At 40.5% G+C, this 21,600-nt stretch overlaps 1 protein-coding gene across 1 annotated transcript in view; it reads left to right on the top strand.

Moving 5' to 3' along the window:
- Positions 1 to 12,914: 12,914 nt before the first annotated feature.
- Positions 12,915 to 21,600, top strand: part of IL5RA (interleukin 5 receptor subunit alpha) — a 28,373-nt gene continuing 19,687 nt past the window's right edge. The window contains exons 1-6 of the mRNA XM_026501254.3: positions 12,915 to 12,987; positions 14,520 to 14,665; positions 15,676 to 15,814; positions 18,544 to 18,697; positions 18,772 to 18,959; positions 21,009 to 21,154. Coding sequence (XP_026357039.1) covers positions 12,915 to 12,987; positions 14,520 to 14,665; positions 15,676 to 15,814; positions 18,544 to 18,697; positions 18,772 to 18,959; positions 21,009 to 21,154 — 846 coding nt within the window. The remainder of the gene's footprint in view (positions 12,988 to 14,519; positions 14,666 to 15,675; positions 15,815 to 18,543; positions 18,698 to 18,771; positions 18,960 to 21,008; positions 21,155 to 21,600) is intronic.

Below are 21,600 nucleotides of genomic sequence, written 5' to 3'. Positions count from 1 at the left end.
GCTGTTTCCATCCGTCCATCCGTCCGTCCATCCATCCATCCATCCGTTTCTTTAGTGTCTGCTATGTGTCGATCGCATGTGTGACTGCTCACAGTAATGATAAGGCTAGTCATTTATACTATGCTTAGAACAGTGCTAAGCACTGTATTCTTACTAATCCTCAGGAACATGCAGTGAGGTATTTTCCAAGGAGAATACATAAGCACAGAGAGGTTAATTTGTCTTCACGCCGGTTGCGAGGAGCACATGCAGAATTCAGCCCTGACACTGACTCAGAATCAGGAGTGCGCTCTGATGAAGCTGGAGAAGCGGGCAAGACCAGACCACGCAGGGCGGGGCACTTCACATGGTGACACTTGAACTGCATTTTAAAGGTAATATGAAGACATTGAAGGTTTTTTAAGCAGGAGTCTTCATAAACCTACTGTATTTTCATGTGACTAGCCTGGCTGCAGCACGGAAAATGGGTGGAACGGCCTGGCACATAAACTTATTGTCTCCCAGTTCTGGAGGTTACAAGTCTAAAATGGGTCCACAGGGCTGCATTCCCTCTAGAGGCGCTTGGGAAGAATCTGTTTTCTTTTTGGTCCTTTCCAGCTTTGAGAGCTTCCCTCCCTCCATCTTCAAAGCCAGCAACAGAGCCTCTGTCCTCTCTAACCTTCCTGCTACCTCCTTATATGGACCTTTGTGATTACACTGAGCCCCCTGGATAATCCAGGATAACCTCCCCATTGAAAGATCCTCACCCTTTGCAACTTAAGGTGATATGTTTGCAAACTCTAGCAATTAGGAGGTGGACATCTTGGGGGGGGGGCGTTATTCAGCCTACTGCAACCTTTAAGTGTGTGCTTTCGTGGCTAGGGGGATAGGAAAACTAGGGTACACCAAGGATTATCATGTGACAAAACAACTGGTTGGTCAACTTGGGACATTAACTGTGTCCCCCTTAATGCTGAATACTTTCTCCGTTTCTTCCTGTTTCTGGTTTTAGGCAGAGGATTTGATTTCAAGTAAAAACACATAGCTGAACAGAGGTAAAAACCATTAAATAGCAGAGAGATAACCCTGGGGTCAGAGCTCCTGAGCCCACCTGCCAGCACCCAATTCCAGGACCTATGGCATCAGTGTTCTTAAAACATCACTGGTCCAAAGAGCATCTGCATTTTGAAATAGGACAGAGAAAGGAGACTAATCCTTCCCATAAAGGTAAGAATTTATAATAGCATTTTAGACCCCTTGAGATATTTGAAGCAATATTTAGACAAGTCAGATAAAAACATAATTTTGGCCTAATTCTAATATTCTGCAATTTGGGAGTTGATGCTGGTTAAACCTCAAACCCTTCCCCCACCCCACCCCCCTTTTTTGGGTAAGCAACACTGAGTAATTTGTTTAAGACATGTTCTGTTTCAAGAATGTGTTCTTTCTTCGAAACAACAGAAAGTACCTCTTTGAAGGAAAAGTCATTCACTCGTTTTGTTCTCATAAAAGTTTAATAGAAGCCAACTAAAGTTTAAGATCTCCCAGAGGACAAATAAAGAGATTTCTCAGAAAATGTAGAATCGCAATTTCCATTGGTGCTAGGGGATTTTACACACAAATGCAATTTTATTTTACATTTAAAAGAGGTGAGTAAATAGACAAATCAATTTTAGCTGTTCTGAAATTTCATGCTGGGTCATTAATTTTAAAAGATGGAACTTCAATAATAGTTAAAAGAACAGACGCCCAAGGGTAAAGACTGAGAGTAATCACCTTCAAAATTCTGACTTAGCAGCAGCCTCGGATCGGAACCAAGCGTCTAAACCAGCTTCCTTGTGATGCTCTCCATTGCATTTCTACCTTCAAATAGAGAATCGCATGGAATTCCCTATTGTAACAACACAAACTCCCCCTTCTTTCCTTAAAACTGGATACTCTAATGGATTCTTACAAAACCAAGCTAGGTCAAATTAAGACCTGCCCTCGCATCTGGTGGTGGAGACAGAGCTATAAACATAATATTCAGTACAGTATAAAAATAAAATAATCTCAGCAGCAGAATGAGCACTCCCTCGGGAGAAAGAGTCGAGTCAGAAAGGTCTTCCCATAGAAGATGGTGTTCAGACTTAACCTGGAATATTTGGATGTTTCTCAAGAGGCATCTCTTCTCTCCCACCCCCACCCCCCAACCACCAAGTAGGAGACTTAGTCCTTGTTAAATACTCGTTACATTGTTTCTCTTAAAATAGTTATGACAATCACACAACTAAAATGTTGCCATTGTAGGCAATGTGACTGTGGGGAGCATCACAACCAAACTGGGCTAAATTCTCTGAGTTTCAGTTTATTCATCTGCAAAACAGGTTTATAGGGCTGTGATATGATCATGTGTATAAAGCAATTGACAACCCCAGGCAGGAGGGAAGTTACCACCTGACTGAAATAGAATAGTAATTTACCTTAATAAAGCAAGCTTAATTATATAGTTCATTTGTTTCCACATTCTGGTTGATTTCCTGTATCTGGCTTTGCAACTATAGAACTGGTCCCTGCAAAATTATTTTGTAATGCATAGTTACAACAAATCATTATGTTGTACACCAACTTATATAATGTTATATGTCAATTCTATCTCAATACAAGAGAAAAAATAAATAAAAGCAATTGTAAAAAGAAGAACTGGTTACTAACAATTTGAGATGCTCAAGGTACTGGGATTCTTTATTGAATAAAGGTATGTTCTTAATTTTAGCTATACATGGTAAACCTACACATTGATTTTATGCTGGAGTTGTTCTATAACTACCTAGGATTCTATTTAAATCCTGTTAGGGCATATATATTTTTTTAAATAATAACAATTTTAATGATACATATTCACATCGTAAACTTCACCTATATGAAGTATGTAACTCAATGGTTTTTAGCTTAGTCTCTGAGTTGGTAATCATCACCACAATTAGGGACATTTTCTTTACCCTCTAGGAAACCCCACTGCCATTGGCAGTCACTTCTCATTTTGCCCACATTCCCCCTAGCTACCCCTAGGCAATTGCTAATATACTTTCTATCTCTATGAATTTGCCTATTCTAGACATTTCGTATAAGTGGAATCATAAAATATGTGCTCTTTTATGAACTGGCTTCTTTCATTTAGCTTCAGGTTTTCAAGGATCATCCATGTTCTAGCATGTATGGGTACTTCGTTTCTTTTCACTGCTTAATAACACTCCATTGCATGGATATTTATTTATTTTATCTTTATTTTTATCTTTTGAGAGAGAGAGAGAGAGACAGTGAGCAAGTGAGCCAGGATGGGCGGCAGGAAGAGAATCCTCAAGCAGACTCCCCACTGAGCATGGAGACCGACCCAGGAGCTTCATCTCAGAACCCTGAGATCAAGACCTGAGCTGAAACAAGAGTCGGACAGCTTAACCAGCTGAGCTGCCCAGGTGCCCCTCCAACACATGAATATACCATGTATTCTTTATCATTGGTTGACAGGCATTTGTGCTATTTCCACTTTTTGGCTATTATGAATAATACTGCTATGAACATTCACATACAAATTTTTTGTGCAGATATAGATCTTCATTTCTTTGGGGTATTTGCCTAGGAATGCAATTGCTGATTCATATAGTAATTCTATGTTTAACTTTTTGAGAAACTGCCAGACTGTTTTCCAAAGCATTTGTATGACTTCCCATTCCCACCAATAGTAGGAACTAACAGGTTCCACGCAGAACCTATGAGGGTTCTAATTTCTCCACATCCTCAACAACACTACTAGTTGTCTTTTTTATTTTAGCCATCCTAGTGGACATAAAAAGGTATCTCCTTGTGGTTTTGATTTGCATTTTTCCAATGGATGATGTTGAGCAGCTTTTCATGTACATGTTGCTTAGCGGGGCGTCTTCTTTGGGGACATGTCCATTCAAATCTTTTGTCCATTGTTCATTGGGGTATTTGTCTTTTCATTGGTGAGTTGTAAGATTTCCTTATTTTTTTTTTTTCTGGTTACAAGTCCCTTACCAGATACGTAATTTGTAAATATTTTCTTCCATTCAGTGAGTTGTCTTCACTTTCTTTCTGGTGTCCTTTGCAGCACAAAAGCTTTTAATTCTATTGAAGTCCAACATATCTACCTTTTTTCATTGCTTTTGGATCATGTTTAAGGAACCACTGCCTAATGTGAGGTCACTAAGTTTTTTGCCTCTGTTTTCTTCTAAGAGTTTTATAGTTTTAGTTCTCACTTTTAAGTATTTGATTTCTTTAGAGTTAATTTTTGTACATGGTGTGAGGTAGGGGTTGAACACCATTCTTTTGCATATTTATATGCCATTTGTTAAAAGGACTGTTTCTTTCTCCATTGAATTGTCTTGGCATCTTTGTCAAGAATCCATCAATCATAAACGTGACAGCTTACTTCTGGACTCTCAGTTCTATTCCACTACTCTGTGTGTCTCTAATACTTTTTCCCCCTGCATTTATACAGAATAAAGTATTTGCATATATAGGAGCATAAGAAGAAAATTAAAGGACATGTTAATCCCACTGCAGTAGACGAGCCATTGGTTGCAATTCTTCACTGCCCTCTAGTAGTTGGGTACGTCCACACCCTTATCATGGCCTCACCGTGGTGGGTGGAGTAGACTGTGGGCTGGGTCCATTTGACTCTGGCGGTGGCCGTGTCATCTGTTCTGATTCTTGGGATGTCAGTGAATGTAACATAAGGAGATACTTGAACTAGGCTTGCACAGCTGGTCCTGCTCTCTTGCACTTTTGCTATCACCATCAAAGAGTATCCACCTTGGGTAGCTACTGGTTCCAAGAGAATGGCAGATGTGTAGAATACACGTGACCCCACTCTGTGATCTGGAGCCCAGCCACATTTACCCAGAGTCTATTCAAAACTCAGACACTTGGGCCAGAAATAAATGCTTATCAATGTTTACCACTGCAGGGTTTGTGGGTGGTTGTTCTGTAGCAATAGCTAACTAATAACCTACCACTTAGAGATAACCGCTCCTATCAGTTGGGTCTTTTGATTAAAAATGAGATTGTGAAAGAATCTATATATGTATACTTGCTCTATTGTTTTTACTTAACGTTTTCCCATAATACTCGGTATTATTAAAAGTTCTTGATGAACACTCCTTTTATTATCTACCTGTTTCAACCTTTGACAGTTCTCGCAACCATCCCCATATTACTTTTCCTATTATAAGAAAAGTATACTGAATTTCACTCTTTTTCTCTCATACAAATCTTGGTCTCCATTCACATTGCATGGAATGAATTCCTAGAAATAGACACCTTCAGTTAGTTTCTATAACCAGAGTCCAATGTGGAACCACTGAATCCCGGGTTCCTTCCTGGCACCTTATTCCTATTTTCACCTGTACTATTTGGCTGAACCAGCTTGCTTTTCTTCTACAAGAATACAGGCAAATTTGAATTTCCTTTAAAAAAACTGGGGGGATTCTGCCAGCATGTTCCATTATCCTATCTTTGGGCATTTACAGTTTATTCTAAAGAAGAAAACTTGCCCCAGAAAGTAAACTATACAAAACCCTCATTTTCCTTCAAGCTACAGTGGAAATATGACATGGAGACCAAATGTGAGCACATTTTTAAAATTATTATTGACGTAGTTGATAAAAGACCATATATCCAAGAAGATGGTATCCAGGGTAGTAGCCAGATCTAATTTTCTTTATGTCCTGAACAGTGCCTGGCACTGTGCACAGCTGCATTCAATAAATACTTCTTGAGTAAATGAATATAAGAAATAGAACATGAAAGCAGACTTTGAAGCCAGAAATTATGGCCCTCACAATGATTAATAACTATTTTTAGGGTTTCTATAGTGACAAGTATGCTACATCTAAAATTAGCTGTGTGGGACATCCAAGAGTAGGTTAGAGGTAGATACTCTATCTCAGCTTCTCTGGGTGCTTCTTAGCAAATAAATGGATCTCTCTCTGCCACTTCCCCTTTTTCAGGGAAAAATCACATTTTTTCAGGCCATCCGATAACCATTGATCCAGTTTCATTTTGGCAATTGCTACAACGGATACCTTAAGACCGCCACTCCCTGTCCTTGCACATTACCTACGCTCAGTCTCCTGGAAGTCTCCTTCAGGTACCTGTGTTTCCTCCTCTTGCAAACAGAACTGATCTCGCCTGGCGATCGCCTCCCAGTCCTTGCGCCCCCTCCTCCTTCCTGCATTGGCTTCTCATAGGCCATTGTCACTCAGCTCCTTGGGCAAGGTAGAGGTCCCCTTACAAAGGCAATGACTAGTACCGGGCTCAGATACTTAATAAAATAAGTGCTCTTCTTTTTTCTTTTCTTTCTTTCTTTTTCTTTTTTTTTTTAAAGATTTTATTTATTTATTTGACAGAGACAGCCAGCGAGAGAGGGAACACAAGCAGGGGGAGTGGGAGAGGAAGAAGCAGGCTCATAGCGTAGGAGCCTGATGTGGGGCTCGATCCCATAACGCCGGGATCACGCCCTGAGCCAAAGGCAGACGCTTAACTGCTGTGCCACCCAGGCGCCCCCTTTCTTTTTCTTTTTTTTAAGATTTATTTATTTGAGAGAGAGGGAGAGAGCAAGAGAGAGAGAGAGGGCACACACACAGAGGAAGAGGGAGAAGCAGACTCCCTGCTGAGCTGGGGGCCGACATGGGGCTTCATCCCAGGACCCTGGGATCATGGCCTGAGCCGAAGGCAAACGCTTAACCGTCTGAGCCACCCAGCTGCCCCAATAAGTGCTATTCTTAGCCATTCATACCCTAGGCCACATTTTTTAAAAAATTATCTTTGCTAGTCAGTCACCTCAAAATTCCTAGACAGAAATGGAACAAAGGAAAGGAAAGTGCAACTGAGTGTACTTCAATTAGAGCATTCCGAGGACAGGGAGGCGCTCTGCGGGAACCTGGGAGTTGACGGGGGAGAAGGTCCGGGATGTGCCACACACCCCGGCCGCAGTCTGTCACAGTTGGTGCAGGATGAGCCGGGCTACAGCTGCCAGCAGTTTACCACACTCGGAAACTCTCTGTGCCCGGACACACACAAGTATTTGCAGGTGCAGGACCTGCTCGCAAAGAAGAGAGAGGCTAAGGCGTCCTCTTCAGACTGAGAAGTGCTGCTCACGCTCAGCAGGGAGAGAGACCTATTCCTCATGCCCCATGCTTCTTGTCCCCTCCTGCCTGGTGCTGTGCGGTTGACAGAGGCTGAATGAATCATATACAGAACATAGAAACGCAGTACTTGAGAGTATCCACAGAAAACTTGACTTTGTCACCACGGGGTAAATGTTATTTTCAGCTCCTGAACAGAGCCAAACATCTTGAGAGAGAATGAAAATGCAGACAAGACCGTTATCAGATAGTGGCTATCAGGACAAGAGAGATCCTTTCATTTCATTCATTGGGGAGTTGCTGTTGAGTCTCGGTCCATGGCCGCTCTGACAAACGCTCCTGGGTATGTGCTTAGAGAAGCCGAGCTGCCATCCCACCGTAAAGCAAACTGCCTGTGAGTTTGTAACTATTACAGCTGTGATGATGAAACAGTAAAGAAGAACCGCCTCTAAGTCAAAAAGTGCACCCAGAGATAAGATTCATTTTCAATGCCCTTGCAGCTGCTCCTGATGGCGCGGCCACTGCACTTCTCAGTAAGTGGGGGTCCAAGGCTGATTCATCGCAAAGTGAGCAAATGCCTTTTTTCCCTCTAAGATTACCCTGCGCTCCACCTCCTAAGAATTTCATTACATGGGGAAGGGGGGTGGATAGGGAAAGGGAGAAATAATGATTTCTAAATATGTGGCAAATTTTTAAATAAAAAGGGGAAACAAAACCCCTTATAACTATTATTAGCAGGGTCAGAACTAATAACGGTGCTATAAAACATCTATCAGGCAGGTCATATCGATTCTGGGTATAGCATTCTATTCTTGTGTCCTTGTAACTCAGCTAAGTAACCAAGGAGGGCAAATCCATGGCTGGGTGAGTCATATTAACAAGACACCTACGGTTTTTGTTGACCCTTATATAGGGGACTTGATTGCCATTGTTGCAGATATTTTGGAGGTTAAAAGGAAAATACATACTCTGCCACGATTTCCTAGAAAATACCTGAGGTTAGAAAACAGGGTGTAGCAGTTAATGAAGTATCTTGATGAAGACGTTTCAGAGTTAATTAAGAAAGCTACAAATTAAGGAACAACAGCAAAAAGGAGATGATTGCATTGCATCTAACTGAAGGCTTCTGCTTTTTGTCTCTCCTGGGGGTTCTGGAATTTTTCAAGATTGTTTGACTTGATATGAGATGTACAATAATTTGAAGTATCTAAAACATAAATAGCTGAAATATCTCACTTGGTTTTAATTATTTACCCAAAGCAATATGAATTTATTTTTATATATCCAGGAGAAATGGATTGAATGAAGAATTTTTTAAAAAGAAAGAAAAAAAATCCCTCAATACGCCATGAGCCTAACATTCATAGACACGTGAAAAGTGACCGCTTTTATAACCATATTGATTAATGTATTTGATACTCAATTTAATGGATTATCATGCCAAAAATTTCATTACCTGGTACAATTTTTATTTTGTGTGAAAGGTTATGTCCTCTTTTGTAGTTATTGAAAAATATATTAAGGTATGTAGCTATTTGTTAAAAGTTTGCCTTTCAAAACATAATAAAGATTTGGAAATCAAATCACCTCATTTGTTTTCTTACATGAAATGCTACTTGGGGAAATTTTTAGGCAAGGTACCGAATGTATCACACCTCCCCCCAAACGGATCAGACTTGTTAACATGCCCCCAGCCTGCTGTGCTCTGGTCTACCTTGTCCCCGTGCTAGGCTTTAGCCTGCAGAGCTGGACTTGGTAAGGGCAGCATATTAATTTGCCTCTATTCTATACAGGACCAGGCACGTGTAGCATCTGCCGTGTGCCTGTCACTGAGCTAGGTGCTGGGGCTGCAGCCAAACGCACAGAGAGGATGGATCTGGTCCCAGCCCTCTGCTATTGAGCATGGTCATTGGAAACAAGAGGATCGCCAGAGGCAGGTATGCCCAGGAATGGGGGGAGCACGAATGTGGGCTGGCAAATCATACCACATGGGGTTAGCTGGGAGACATTTAACCACCATTGGGAGATTAGCAGCAAAGTCCTCTTCCTTCATTTTCCCAATGAAGCACTCTTCCTACCGTGGCTAAAGATTGTTTATGAATGTATAGGGCAACAATTTGAACCCATGACTTACATTTTATGACTATTTCAAAAATTGACCAAAATCCAGGAATAAGAAAAAAATGCATGCATTCTATGTGGTCCTTATCACTCATTTATATTTTTAGGAAGCTTGCACAGGTTTTCGTGGGGGGGCGGGGAATGCAATATACCTAAATGCCAAACGTGTCACTTGCATTTTACAGCTTGGGTTATTTATTTATTCTTCATCCCTCAAGAGATGAGTTTTATTGCTGACACTGTACAGGAACAAAAGAGGAAGTAAAAAAGTATACTCTTTACTTCTAAGAGCCTAACAGAGCATGAATCCTCTCAGTTGCTTTTCAATTTCTGTGCACTGAGGTCAAGTCTGGAATTAGATGTCACCACAAGTGACTCAAAAATGCTCTAAAAACAGGGTTGCATATACAACTTTGGTTATAAAACAAATGCCCTGGGCAAAAAAAAAAAAGTTGAAAAGAAAAAAAGAGGGGAAAATATTCTTAAGTCTGAACTTCGGTAGATTTTGACCAATTCTTAGGAACACTGGGGAAATCCATTGCCAATTGCCAAAACTTTCTACAAACATCTAAGTGCAAGAGGTTGTGCTCCTGTTTTCTCCCAAATTTCCAGTATAACACTTACCAGAAGCTAGATTCTTAGAGGGCACTTGAGGAATTTTAGGTAGACTCAGTGAAATGTCACCTGAGCCTATGATATTTCTAAGAAGTCTGAGTTTGTATTTGTGATGATTGTTAGTAGGCCCATTCTGCTTAATTTGAATGTTATTTTAACAACTTGATAGCTTTCTTGCAGATTTTAATTGGTAGCCATGAAAAGTAGTTGATCATATTGTCATTTTGATACATGTATTTTTAAGCGAGAGCGGTAGCTCTGTTTTTGTGCAGTGAAAGGTTGCCCGGTTGACATCTATTTAACAATATACCTTTGGATTAAAAGCATGGCGCAGAGAGATTTGGGTTGTTTTTCCGGCAGTGGTAATTGCTATGCCTGAGACCAGAAATAATAAGGGATCACGGACAAAGGCTGGAGGAGCTTTCAGGGAACAGAACAGAGAATGAACAGGATTACGGAAAACACGGGTCAACTGCCAAAGCTCTAGTAATACCCAGTCTTGGGGGGAATTCATCTGGCTCACAAAAAATTGTCATTCTCAGTAAGGTTTTGACTTCTATTTGAGTATCTTGTGTTGTCTATAGGACATCTAATTTTGTTGTGTCACCTTTTTGAATGGAAAATATCACAATGAGATGTGGGGGAAAAAGTGTATGGCTGTTTTATAGCAAAAAAAAAAATCTAACATCGAAAAAGTTTTGAGTGATTGAATATGAAAAATAATTCCATTTTCAGCAGCTATGATGCCGGAATAGGTAACAAATTCTAGGGAAAGGTGCTTGTTATGTAAAATATTGAATTATCTTCCCACTGAGTTTTATCTCTTCAATTACTTAACAGCAAAAGACAAATAGGTGTTTGGTCATAACATACTATTTGCTTTGCCGGTCAGTACAAGGCACCAGGGAATATCAATCTTGCATTTTTTTTCTGACCTAGAATTCCTCTTAATGACAATTAGTGCAAAGTGAGAGCAGATGTAACATCATTTCAGGAAATGCTGACGTTTCAAAGACATAACCTTCTTAACTTGCAGAGGAAACTGTCTTTGTTGTTATTTGTTAAGGGTCTTTTTGGTTTTATTTTTGAATCTTTCCTTCTTAGGCTCAGCAAATTACTAATGCTTCCCTTTAACTCTGTAACATTCTTACTTGTTGAAAAACTTGAAGTATTAAAATACCTGCTTTTATTGTTCTCGTCATTTTTGAAGTTCTGTTTCTACACGGCGTGGGACCAGAATAAGAGAAAATTATTTTTATCAAAAGTAGCACAATTCTGATTAGCAATACTTAAGTTTATATGAAAAAGAAGTTGATTTATATGATGTTGCTATCTTCTATATTGTGATATTTTATTAATTTCATTACAAAGTTAAAAGTGATAGTAGTAAGTTAAGAAGTTGGTTAAATAGTAAGCTAAAAAATAATTAAGAATTTCTTTTTTCGCCATTTAACCAAAAGTCTATCTTCTACCACCATTATATTCACTAAATACCAACCCATTTAAGTAAATTTTTAAAAAATATTCTATTTTTACGTTATTGCTATACCCAATGTGGGACTCAAACTCATGACCCTGAGGCCAAGAGTCACGTGCTCTTCCAACTGAGCCAGCAAGGTGCCCCTTTTTAAATAAATTTTTAAACTGAAAACTAGAAGTTATTTAAATTAGTACAGAACATAGACTTTGCTGTTGGAAAAATCTAAGATTGGGTCTAAATTCCATTATCTACTAGCTGTTTGATTGTGGAAAATTATTTAAGCTCTCAGACTCCTTTTCTTCATTGTCAATTGGCTGATACCCATGTGGGCCACCCACTGAATCAAAGGAGGGGGGTGAGAGATAAAAAGAAGAACTCTTTTGTAAAAGCCAGGGTAGCACACAACACGGGGAAGCTGTGAAAATTCTTTGTTCCTTAAAATCCGGTCCATATGAAAAATGCCTTTCAATATCTTCAGAGGAAACCCTCAAGATTTCTAATCGATAATTCCCAACAAGATATCCACTCCCTTCTTCGAGGACATGTCCAACAAGATGCTGAATTAACACCCACGCTTTCCAGACTGCCCCGCAGAGTTATTATAACCGTACTACTCCTGGTTAGGTTCCATTGTCCAGTTGTTTCAAGTAGATAGCAAAACTGTTTTTATTTTCTTCAGGCCTGAAACTATGTTTTTAATTCCTTTGATGGCCTGCCCCTATTTGGATTCATCAGAATGTTTAACCTCTCCAAAGCTCAAAGTACCATAAATGTATACCAGGTTGGTGATACAAAGTGTCTCTTTCCCACATTCAAATTGTTTTAGATTTAAGTTTCTTGTCATGTTGGCCCATATTTAAATACTTGTTAGTGAAAATTGGAATAGTGCTTATTTTCAATCTGATTAACAGTGCCTAGAATTTTTACTGTTCAAAGATTTGCTCTGGTCTCCTGCTCAGTACCTGACCTCACCCACTTTGTTTCTGCTCTTCTGGCTTTGCCCTCGCTGTGGATTCCACCAGGCCTGCCTTCCCCCTTTGTGTGTCAAGAACTCCGATTAAGGGACGCCTGGGTGGCTCAGTTGGATGAGTGACCCGCTCAGGTCGTGATCTCGGAGTCATGAGATCGAGCCCCGCATCGGGCTCTGTGCTCAGCTCCAAGTCTCCTTGGGACTCTTGCTCCCTCTCCCTGTCTCCCCCCTACCCTCTCTTTCCCTCTAAAATAAATAAATCTTAAAACAACAACAACACTCTAGTTAATCCTTCCGGAGTTAATTCAGAAGTCTCTTGGCTCCTACTGCGCCCCATTCACACCTTTATTGCAACAGTGTTTAACTGGACTACAATTATCCATTTACATTTCGTCCTGCCCCTCAGACTACAGATCCACGTTTTAAAGACAAAACCCAAGATTTGTTCATATTTATATTTTTAGCACATAATGGATAGTTCGTGACTGTTAAATGGGAAATTGACTACATTTTACATAAAAAGGTAGCTTTCAGTTTTTCTTAAACATGGCAACTGGTGGTGATTGGAATCTCCATCCTCCTGTCTTCTGTAGGATGCGATATCATGGCGCCTGCATTATTCATTCTGCTATGGGCTGCGGTGATACCAAGAGCAGACTTACTTCCCGATAAAAAATGTAGGTACCATCTATTAAGTTCACTAGTGTTTCTTCATTAAAAAAAAATACATTACAAAAAATGATAGCACTATTTTTTTCCTAAATAATCCCTCCATTAGGAAATTATGTATGCATTTTTAAAAGAAGAGTATTTATTCTTATCAGAATACAAACTTTTTAAACATGCTGTACTTTAAGAAAGCAAAGTTGGCTGGAATGCCAGTTTTATGCTACAAAGGGGAATCATATTCTGAGTGTGGGTGTACGGGCTCTACGGAATAGAGCTGGAGCTGGTGACCACATATGGGTGCCTTCCCATACAAGAGGTTGGTTACAAGTCTTCACAGCCAAAGAATAAAAAACTTCCACTATGTTTTAGTTCAGAAACTTGTTGAACTATGGATTTGGTATAAGGACAGAGTCTAAGAAAAGGAAATTATCACATGATCTGTATGTAGTGTTGTCTAAGAGAACTTTCCATGATAAGGACACTGTTCTTTATCCTCATTGTGCAATGGAGTAGACACTACACATAAGTGACTACAGAGTAGTTGAAATACGGCTTGTGCAACTAAGGTAATGAATATTTGGTTTAACTTACATTTAACTAGCTATACATGGCTAGCGGCTACCATAATGGACAGTGTGGTAGAGACAGAGCCCTGCAAGTCCTGTATGTGGCAGGTACAGACACAGAGTTGTAGAAGGCTATTAAAAATTAAAGGTCAATGGAAATCTCCTAACCATGTAGCAAATAAATAAAAGTCAGTTTCCTAATGGTGTGTACAATATTGTCCTAGTTTTAGGAAACAATTTAACAAGTTGTAGCAACATATGCCAAGGACAAAAAATAATGAATATATCACATATTAACACTATTCTTAGTTGCAGGATTAGAGGTAATTTTTCTTTTTCTTTTTGCTCACCTGTGCTTTCCAAAATTCCTAAAATGAACAGGCATTGATTTTGTAATTTAAAGGGAAGTTTTCATTTTGAAAACAGTGGTTCAAAGAAAAAAACCTCTTTTCTATTAATGTCTAAGCAGTTTGGCTCACTAATTGTTTTGACTTTGAATCATAATGAGAAATAAATTAATTTTACATCAAGAACCACTGCAAATACACATATTTAAGTACATTCATGTAGCGGAAACAAGAGGTTCATGAAATAGTAATTACGTTTCATGCACCCTGATATTTTCTATCCTATTTTCTTCCATGTCAATTAAAAAAAAATTCTAGCTACAAACCAAAAGATTTCCAGCCAATTTATACACAATGGCCCTCAGTTTGAAATCTATAGTTGTAATGAATGATGTATTTGAATATTCATATTTCAGTAAAAACCTGTATGTGCTATAGGGAATTACCTGGGCAAAGTTAGAAAGATAATGAATTAAAAGCAGTTTTAAAGCAACTTTTTCCAAACTTATTTCAGTATTATACACTCTAACAATCATAAAATCCTACACTACACACTGAAGTACTTGAAAAATTTCAAAGGGCTGCGTCCGTACAATTGAACATCATGAGGCTCCTTTTCATCAACAGCTTTGCTTCTCCCCCCTACCAACTTCACCGTCCAAGTTATTGGTCTAGCCCAAGTTCTTTTACGCTGGGAACCAAATCCTGATCAAGAGCCAAAGAATGTCGAGCTAGGCTATCACGTGAGAATAAATGGTCCGCAAGAAGAAGATGTAAGTATTTATTCTGACAGTCATCTTTATTTAGAGTCAGTTTGAACTTTGACTGCATTTTCCCTATCGAATGAAATTTTAAGTTACAAAAAAAAAAAAAAAAAAAAAAGGACTCAAGGGTTTTCTGTTAGACTCTGAGCAGAGTAGGGTGCCAAAATGACCGTGACCTAGTGTCATGTGTGTGGCTCAGCGTTTGACAGCAGCACAGACCATTTTAACTTTGCCCCGATTCTTTCTCCAAGAAAAGAAAGTTTAGTGACTTTGAAGGTAAAATGGATTTGATACTTGAAAATAGGAAAGAGAAACAGATAGAGAAAAGAGCAGTGGAGTAAAATGGGAGGCAGCCGGGTGCCTAACCAGAGAGGCCAAGTTCAAATCCGAGTTCAGCCACTTCCTGCCATGGCAACCTTGGGCCGGTCACTATAGGTCTCAGAGACGTGGGTTTGCTGCATCCCACTGCTGGGTTTATGTTAAAGCACCCGATACCTAGGAGATGTGCAGTAACGTGAAACAAAGGGAGAAGTGATTAGTATTAGCTATTTTTTCAGTCAATATGGAATTCTAGAGAATCCTCCCTTAGAATATTACCCCTGGGGAGGAGACTGGGACTAGAGGTGATGGCTGAAGTGAATATGAGCCTTAATCATAGTATTCTGTTTTTACTGTGTTCATGTATCATTGAAGAATTATTATATTATTATTGTACTTTTTTTTAACACACAAATGCTACAATTGGGCCATTTATTTACTTGCTCATTTCTTAAAAGCAACTTTGTTGAGGTATGAATGGTGTATAAAAAGCTGTACGTGTTTACCTAACTCTATGAGTTTGGGGATAAGCATATATGCACCTGTGAAATCACGTGCTTAAGTTTTTTCTATCCAAACTAGTTCATTGCATTTTATTTACGTGCCATTTGAAAAGTGGAAGAAAATGCCTGTTGGATTAAAATAGCTCTCTTAATGCTCTTTCCCTTTTCTGTATCATGACTTGTGGCATTTATTTTTAGTATGAAACCAGAAACACTGAAAGCAAACGCGTAACCGTTCTTCATCAAGGCTTTTCAGCAAGTGTGCAGACCATCCCATGGAATGGCCACTCCCTCCTGGCAAGCGACTGGGTTTCTGCTGAGCTTAAAGCCCCACCGGGTAAGGCAGGCTCCTAACAGCCTCGTATTGTATTCCTGACTTGGCAGAACAGGCAAAGTTGGAAAAGAAACTGGCTTTTCTTTTCCATAGTCAGTCAGCAGTTCCTGCCAAGGATTCTTCCTCCTCATCAACATCCTAACCACGGCCGTGATTACTTATTGGCACCTCCCCCCCTTTCCATCCAGTATATCCCTGCAGACATAGCTTACGTTTCTCGCTCTCCTGCTCCAAAGTCACAGGGTCATCAGCAAAATCGGGGCCAATAAGGTCTTTCATGATTGGGCTCTAAGACATTTTCCAACCCTACCCAACATGATTCCTCTGCTTTTCTCAGATTTCTAACACTGAGCCCCACACAGCAGCTTCTTCTTGCCTCGGAGGCTTTGCTTTCTTGAATTCTGCCTGCTTTTCTGAATCTTTCCCACACTTTAAGGCCCAAATCAAGTTGTACCTCCTCTATAAGCCATTTCACTTTTCGTCCTGTACACCAAAGGGCGCCCTTCCTCCTCGGAGCCCATTCACGGGCTGTGTTACGCATTTGGCACGTACGCCATTCTCTCTCACAAATAATACAGTACAAATATTCCCTGCCGCCTCTGCATATGAGCCTGTTGGGGACAGGGACAGTGGCTCATGCTTTACTGAGCCAGGAGAACGAGAGTGCATGTTTCCTCCTGTCATGTTTGCGGAGTCCTGCTAGAATGCCGGAACGAATATTGATGGTTCACTAAGGCCACAACACAGAACAACCCACCGTGATGAAAGAGGAGAGACAGCACCCACCGTCTGTACCGTCCTTTGGTGGAAAATTAGGGTATCTAATATGTAGAGTCAGTGATACTTGTGATTAAACACTTGGACACACACACACACACACACACCAGGGAAAGAGAGAAGGATCACCAAGTTCCAGTAACAACTGTCTTTGCCAGTCTGTCCCACAGACAATCATCCTCTTGTCACATCACTGAACGAAAAGGCTACATACCCCCTGAATTGTGTCAAGGACTGAGACCAGCACTGTGAACATCTTCCTGTTAACTCACTATAACATGTTGCCAAGACCATATAGCAGTCAATTCACAATGGCCTGGATTCCAAGTTCAGGGACTAACCCAAGGCAGACCCAAGATCACAAATACAGACCTCTGTGTGGCTGACTTTAAACTTCTTTTCCATGTCTCAGTGAGTAACAGGACTATACCTGTAATGCATCTTTCACAATTACATTTCTGCAATTCTAATTATTCTCTGAGCATGCCAATATACAGTGACATGAACGAAAAATTAATTCTCCCTTGAATCAAACAGAATTCATACCAAGTAATTCCTCAGAAGAGAGGTGGGAGACAAACAAATTATAGGCGACTGCAAACTATACTTGGGCATGGAACATCCGGTCATTTCGTGCATGGACAGTACATTGAGTACAAGGCCTACACATCAGTCTATGTATGTTTGTTGTATATGAATATATAGAAAAAACCTATCTGACCGTGCATGGTAATAACACAAAGTAGTCGGTGTCCCTTTTGTCCAACTTCTCTGCGGACAAAAGAGGTCTGTCTTCTTCTCCCCTGAACTTTGCTGACAGTGATATATATGATCATAGGACTGACTTAAACTAAGCTACAAAGACCCCTTCTATCATTCGAGATTCAATCTAAAGGCTCTCACTTTGATGCGGTCCTCCCAGACCCTCGGCCTAAAGTGTTTTTTCCCTGTGAGCAACACATGGTCAATGTCACCACAGTGTGTTCTGAAGAGCCCCAGTTAACATGGTGACAATGTGGTTTGAAATGAAAACAAGGCTTTCCAGTCAAATCTTCACAAATCCTACGTGAAATGAACATAGTATGTTTGGTGAAAAATTGCAAGATTCCTTTAATATCTTTGCACAGTAAAGCTGACTTCAACAGGCTAGTGTGCATGGAGTCTCCGAGGAAGTGTTTTGTTTTTGTTTTTTAAAGATTTTATTTATTAATTTGAGAGAGACAGAGATAGCAAAAGAGAGAGAGAGGGAGAGGGAGGGAGAGGGAGAGAGGAAAAGAGGGGGTGGGGAGAAGGAGAAGCAGGCTCCCGGCTGAGCAGGGAACCCGTTGCAGGGCTGATCCCAGGAGCCCAGGATCATGACCTGAGCCAAAGGCAGCTGCTTAACTGACTGAGCCACCCGGGTGCCAGAGGAAGTGTTATTATCTGGCAGTGCTGCCAGCACCCCCTTCCCTCGGAGCAGCAATTTCTGTTATTCAGGACACATTTGGGTGCGACCTAATGAATCACACAATTCTAGGATGGAAAGTGGCACTGGAGACCTTTCTCTGTTAACACCCCATTTACAGCTGGAAAAACTAAGGCCCATAATAGTGGGGTTCAAAGTGTCACAGCTCATTATTGAAAAATGTGGCATTAGAATATCAAGGTTCCTGGGCCCCAAGCTCTGAATGACAGTCTCTTGTCCTATTAAACTGTCATTAAAGTATGTCACACACGCACACCCTCTTAACCCAAAGTAGCCAGAAAGTTTAATGCCAGAAACACAGGCTTTGTAATCCTAGCTTCATCTCCCAGTAAGCTGGCCTTTTGCAAATAGGTCTCTATAAACTTTTGATAATGATTACTTTTTTTATGGTAAGACGTGCCCAATCACTACGGTTTCAGAGGAAATGCAAAATTTAAAAGCTGTCATGGCAGTTTTGGTCTTATTTTTGACCATCTTATTGGTCATCTAGGGTCTCCTGGAACCTCGGTTGTGAATTTAACATGTACTACGAACACCACATTAAATAACTATGATCCCTTAAGGCCATTCCAAGTTTCTCTTTACTGTACCTGGCTGGTTGGCAAGGATGCCCCTGAGGATACGCACTATTCCCTCTACTATAGGTGAGTACCTATTTTTACTTATGCAAATGCATTGTTTCCTCTAGTCTTAAAAACTTATGAGTGTTTCCATTTAGGTATGGCTCCTCGACCGAAGAATGCCAGGAGTATAGGAAAGACACACTGAAGAGAAATATTGCATGCTGGTTTCCGAGGACTTTTATCAGTAGCAGAGGGAGTGACTGGCTGGCAGTGCATGCTAATGGCTCCAGCAAGCGTGCTACAATCAAGCCTTTTGATCAGCTATTTGCTCTGCATGCAATTGGTAAGGTAGACTTCCCTCGAAGCTGAAATAACCAAATCGCAGAATCCCAGCATTGGAAGGGGTTATAAAGATCACCTAGTTTGAGTAATTTTCTGATGCTAAGTGACCATCTGTCCTCTGCCTGACAATCGCAGGGGCCAGCTTTCTCAGCCTCAGCTCTACTAACGTTCTTGGTTGGATAACTGTCTTGCGGGAGCTGTCTGGTGCCTTGTGGGATTTTTAGCAGCACCCTTGGTCTCTACCTACCAGACCAGTAGCCTCTTCCCCCAGCTGTGACAACAAAATGTCCCCCAACATTTCTAAATGTCCCATGGGGGACAGAATCTCTACCATGGGAGAATCACTGAACCAGGAATGTGAACTCGCTGCTGAAGGGAGCAGCCCCTTTTCAGCTCTGACTCATTTCATGAAGTTTCTGCCCATTGATCCTGTGATGGACAGGTACCACCTCCAAGTAATTCTCATCCTTTTCCTCCCAAGATGGTCTCAGAGCTACCTAAAGACAGCCAGCTTCCTCATCCTGAGATTTCTCTTCCCGAATCTTCCTACTGCCAATTCCTCATGCTTTCTTCTTAGGATCCTTTACCATTCTGGTCTGTCTCCTCTGGGTGATCCGAAAATGTTTTGCTCAGCATATGATTCTCAGATCTAAACTTATTATTTAAGGTTTCATTTCCTCGGTTCTCAAAATGGAAATAGTCTCCTTCATCCTAGATACTTGAATTAATGAAACCCATCAGGAGCCTTTCACATCGCATTCTTGTTACTAACGTTCAAGATTTCAGTTGTTGCATATTTATTGACGTGGGCTGTGGAGTCAGGCTGCCTGGGCTTGGATCCTGGCTCCCCTACAGACCAGCTGAGGGATTGTAGACAGGCTGATCATTCCTCTGTACCTTAGTCTTCTCATCAGAAAGAAATAGGGAGAAATTAACACTTCCTGCAAGGTTTCTGTGAGAATTAAGTATGTTAATAACCATGCAGTGCTTAGAACAATGCCTGGTAATTATACATGATTATAAGTATACAAAATATTATTTAAAGGGGCAGGATTTATCTCTAGCTCTAGCAAATGAAATATAACTTTTTTTTAACAGGGCCATATCACTAAAGAAGTTATGTAATTCTATGCAATAGTCTATTTCCCAGATGATCTAAAAGTGTCACTTTCCTGAAAATCGGTAATTAAAAAGGCTGAGGAGGACCTAGGAAGCAGTATTAATATGAAAATGGACACAACCTGATACGGACAACAGGAATTCATTTTCCTGTATGATTTTCAGTTCTTGGTGATAAATTCCTCATATAACTAAAAGAAATACATTCTTGGTTAAATTTTTTCTGCTTAGGGAATGGCAGGCTCTGGAACTGAGAGGTCCCACTCTTAGCTTGTCCCTATGATTCATTAATTGTGAGATCTAAGTCACATCACCTAAGACAAGAACACTCAGGAATAATTTCCACCCACATCACAAGGCTATACGACAATCAAGTGATAAGTCAGGGAAAAGAACTCTGGAGTTGTAAGTTAAGACATACGTGGCCCAATCCACTCTTTTTATGCAAGAGAACATTGAAGCTTCCCACTTCATCCCCCAGACAAACCTGAAAGAAGACAAACAAAATAAAATGAAACAAAACTGAAGCTCAGAATGAGGAAATTATTACCCAGGGCCACACACCTGGCTCAGTAGAGGCAGGGCTCGGTGGAAGCCAGAGCAATTTCTCTCCAGAATGAGACTGACCCAGTTTGGTCCTGCTTGAGAAACAGGGATAGTGAGATGGGTCTTGCAATGAGCTGAAGGGGAAAGGGACTCGACCATTCAATGCCATTTGGAATAGGAATCCTTTAGGATTCCGGTAGAGATCTCTTCAGGGCTACTATGTAGGAGTCATCTGTGAGTCACTGGGGGTCTTGTGGCTTGGAGATTAGTTAAATCCTGAGGGTAGATCGATACTGGAGAAGATTGTATCTTAGACATGTCTTGAGGAGTGTGAGTGGATTGGATCTATCACCGCAGACCACTGACCTTTCATTCTCGAACCTAGATCGAATTAATCCTCCACTGAATGTCACAGCAGAGATTGAAGGAACCTGTCTTTCGATTCAGTGGGAGAAACCCATTTCTGCCTTTCCAGTTCACTGCTTTGAATATGAAGTGAAAATTTACAACACAAGGAAAAATTATTTTCAGGTAATTCTTCAGATCATTCCAATATTTGATGATAGCATTTTCATAGAAACACTTGAAACATTCCATTCAGTGACAGCTGTGGTTATAGCTTGGAGCTAACAAGGTCAAAGGTATCTTATATCTATCCAAGTTTTGTAAAAGTAAACCAAGCTTTACTGGCTTTTTTGTGTTCAAAGGACACACTCTTGGTTCAAAGTAACACAAAGGATCAGATAGAAACTCATGAGCACTACTATTGGTGCAAATATAAAATGTTGCAGCCATTATGGAAAACGGTGTGACAGTTTCTCAAAAAATAAAAAAATAGAATTATTGTGTGACCCAACACTTCCACTTCTTGGTATACATCCAAGAGAACTGTAAGCGGCGTCTCAAAGAGAAGTTTGCACACCCATGTTCACAGCAGTATTCACAACAGCCAAAAGGAGGAAACAACCCGAGTGCCC

Source organism: Ursus arctos, unplaced genomic scaffold (assembly GCF_023065955.2).
Source record: "Ursus arctos isolate Adak ecotype North America unplaced genomic scaffold, UrsArc2.0 scaffold_14, whole genome shotgun sequence".
Lineage (NCBI taxonomy): Eukaryota > Metazoa > Chordata > Mammalia > Carnivora > Ursidae > Ursus > Ursus arctos.
This window is presented reverse-complemented; position numbering and strand designations above follow the sequence as displayed.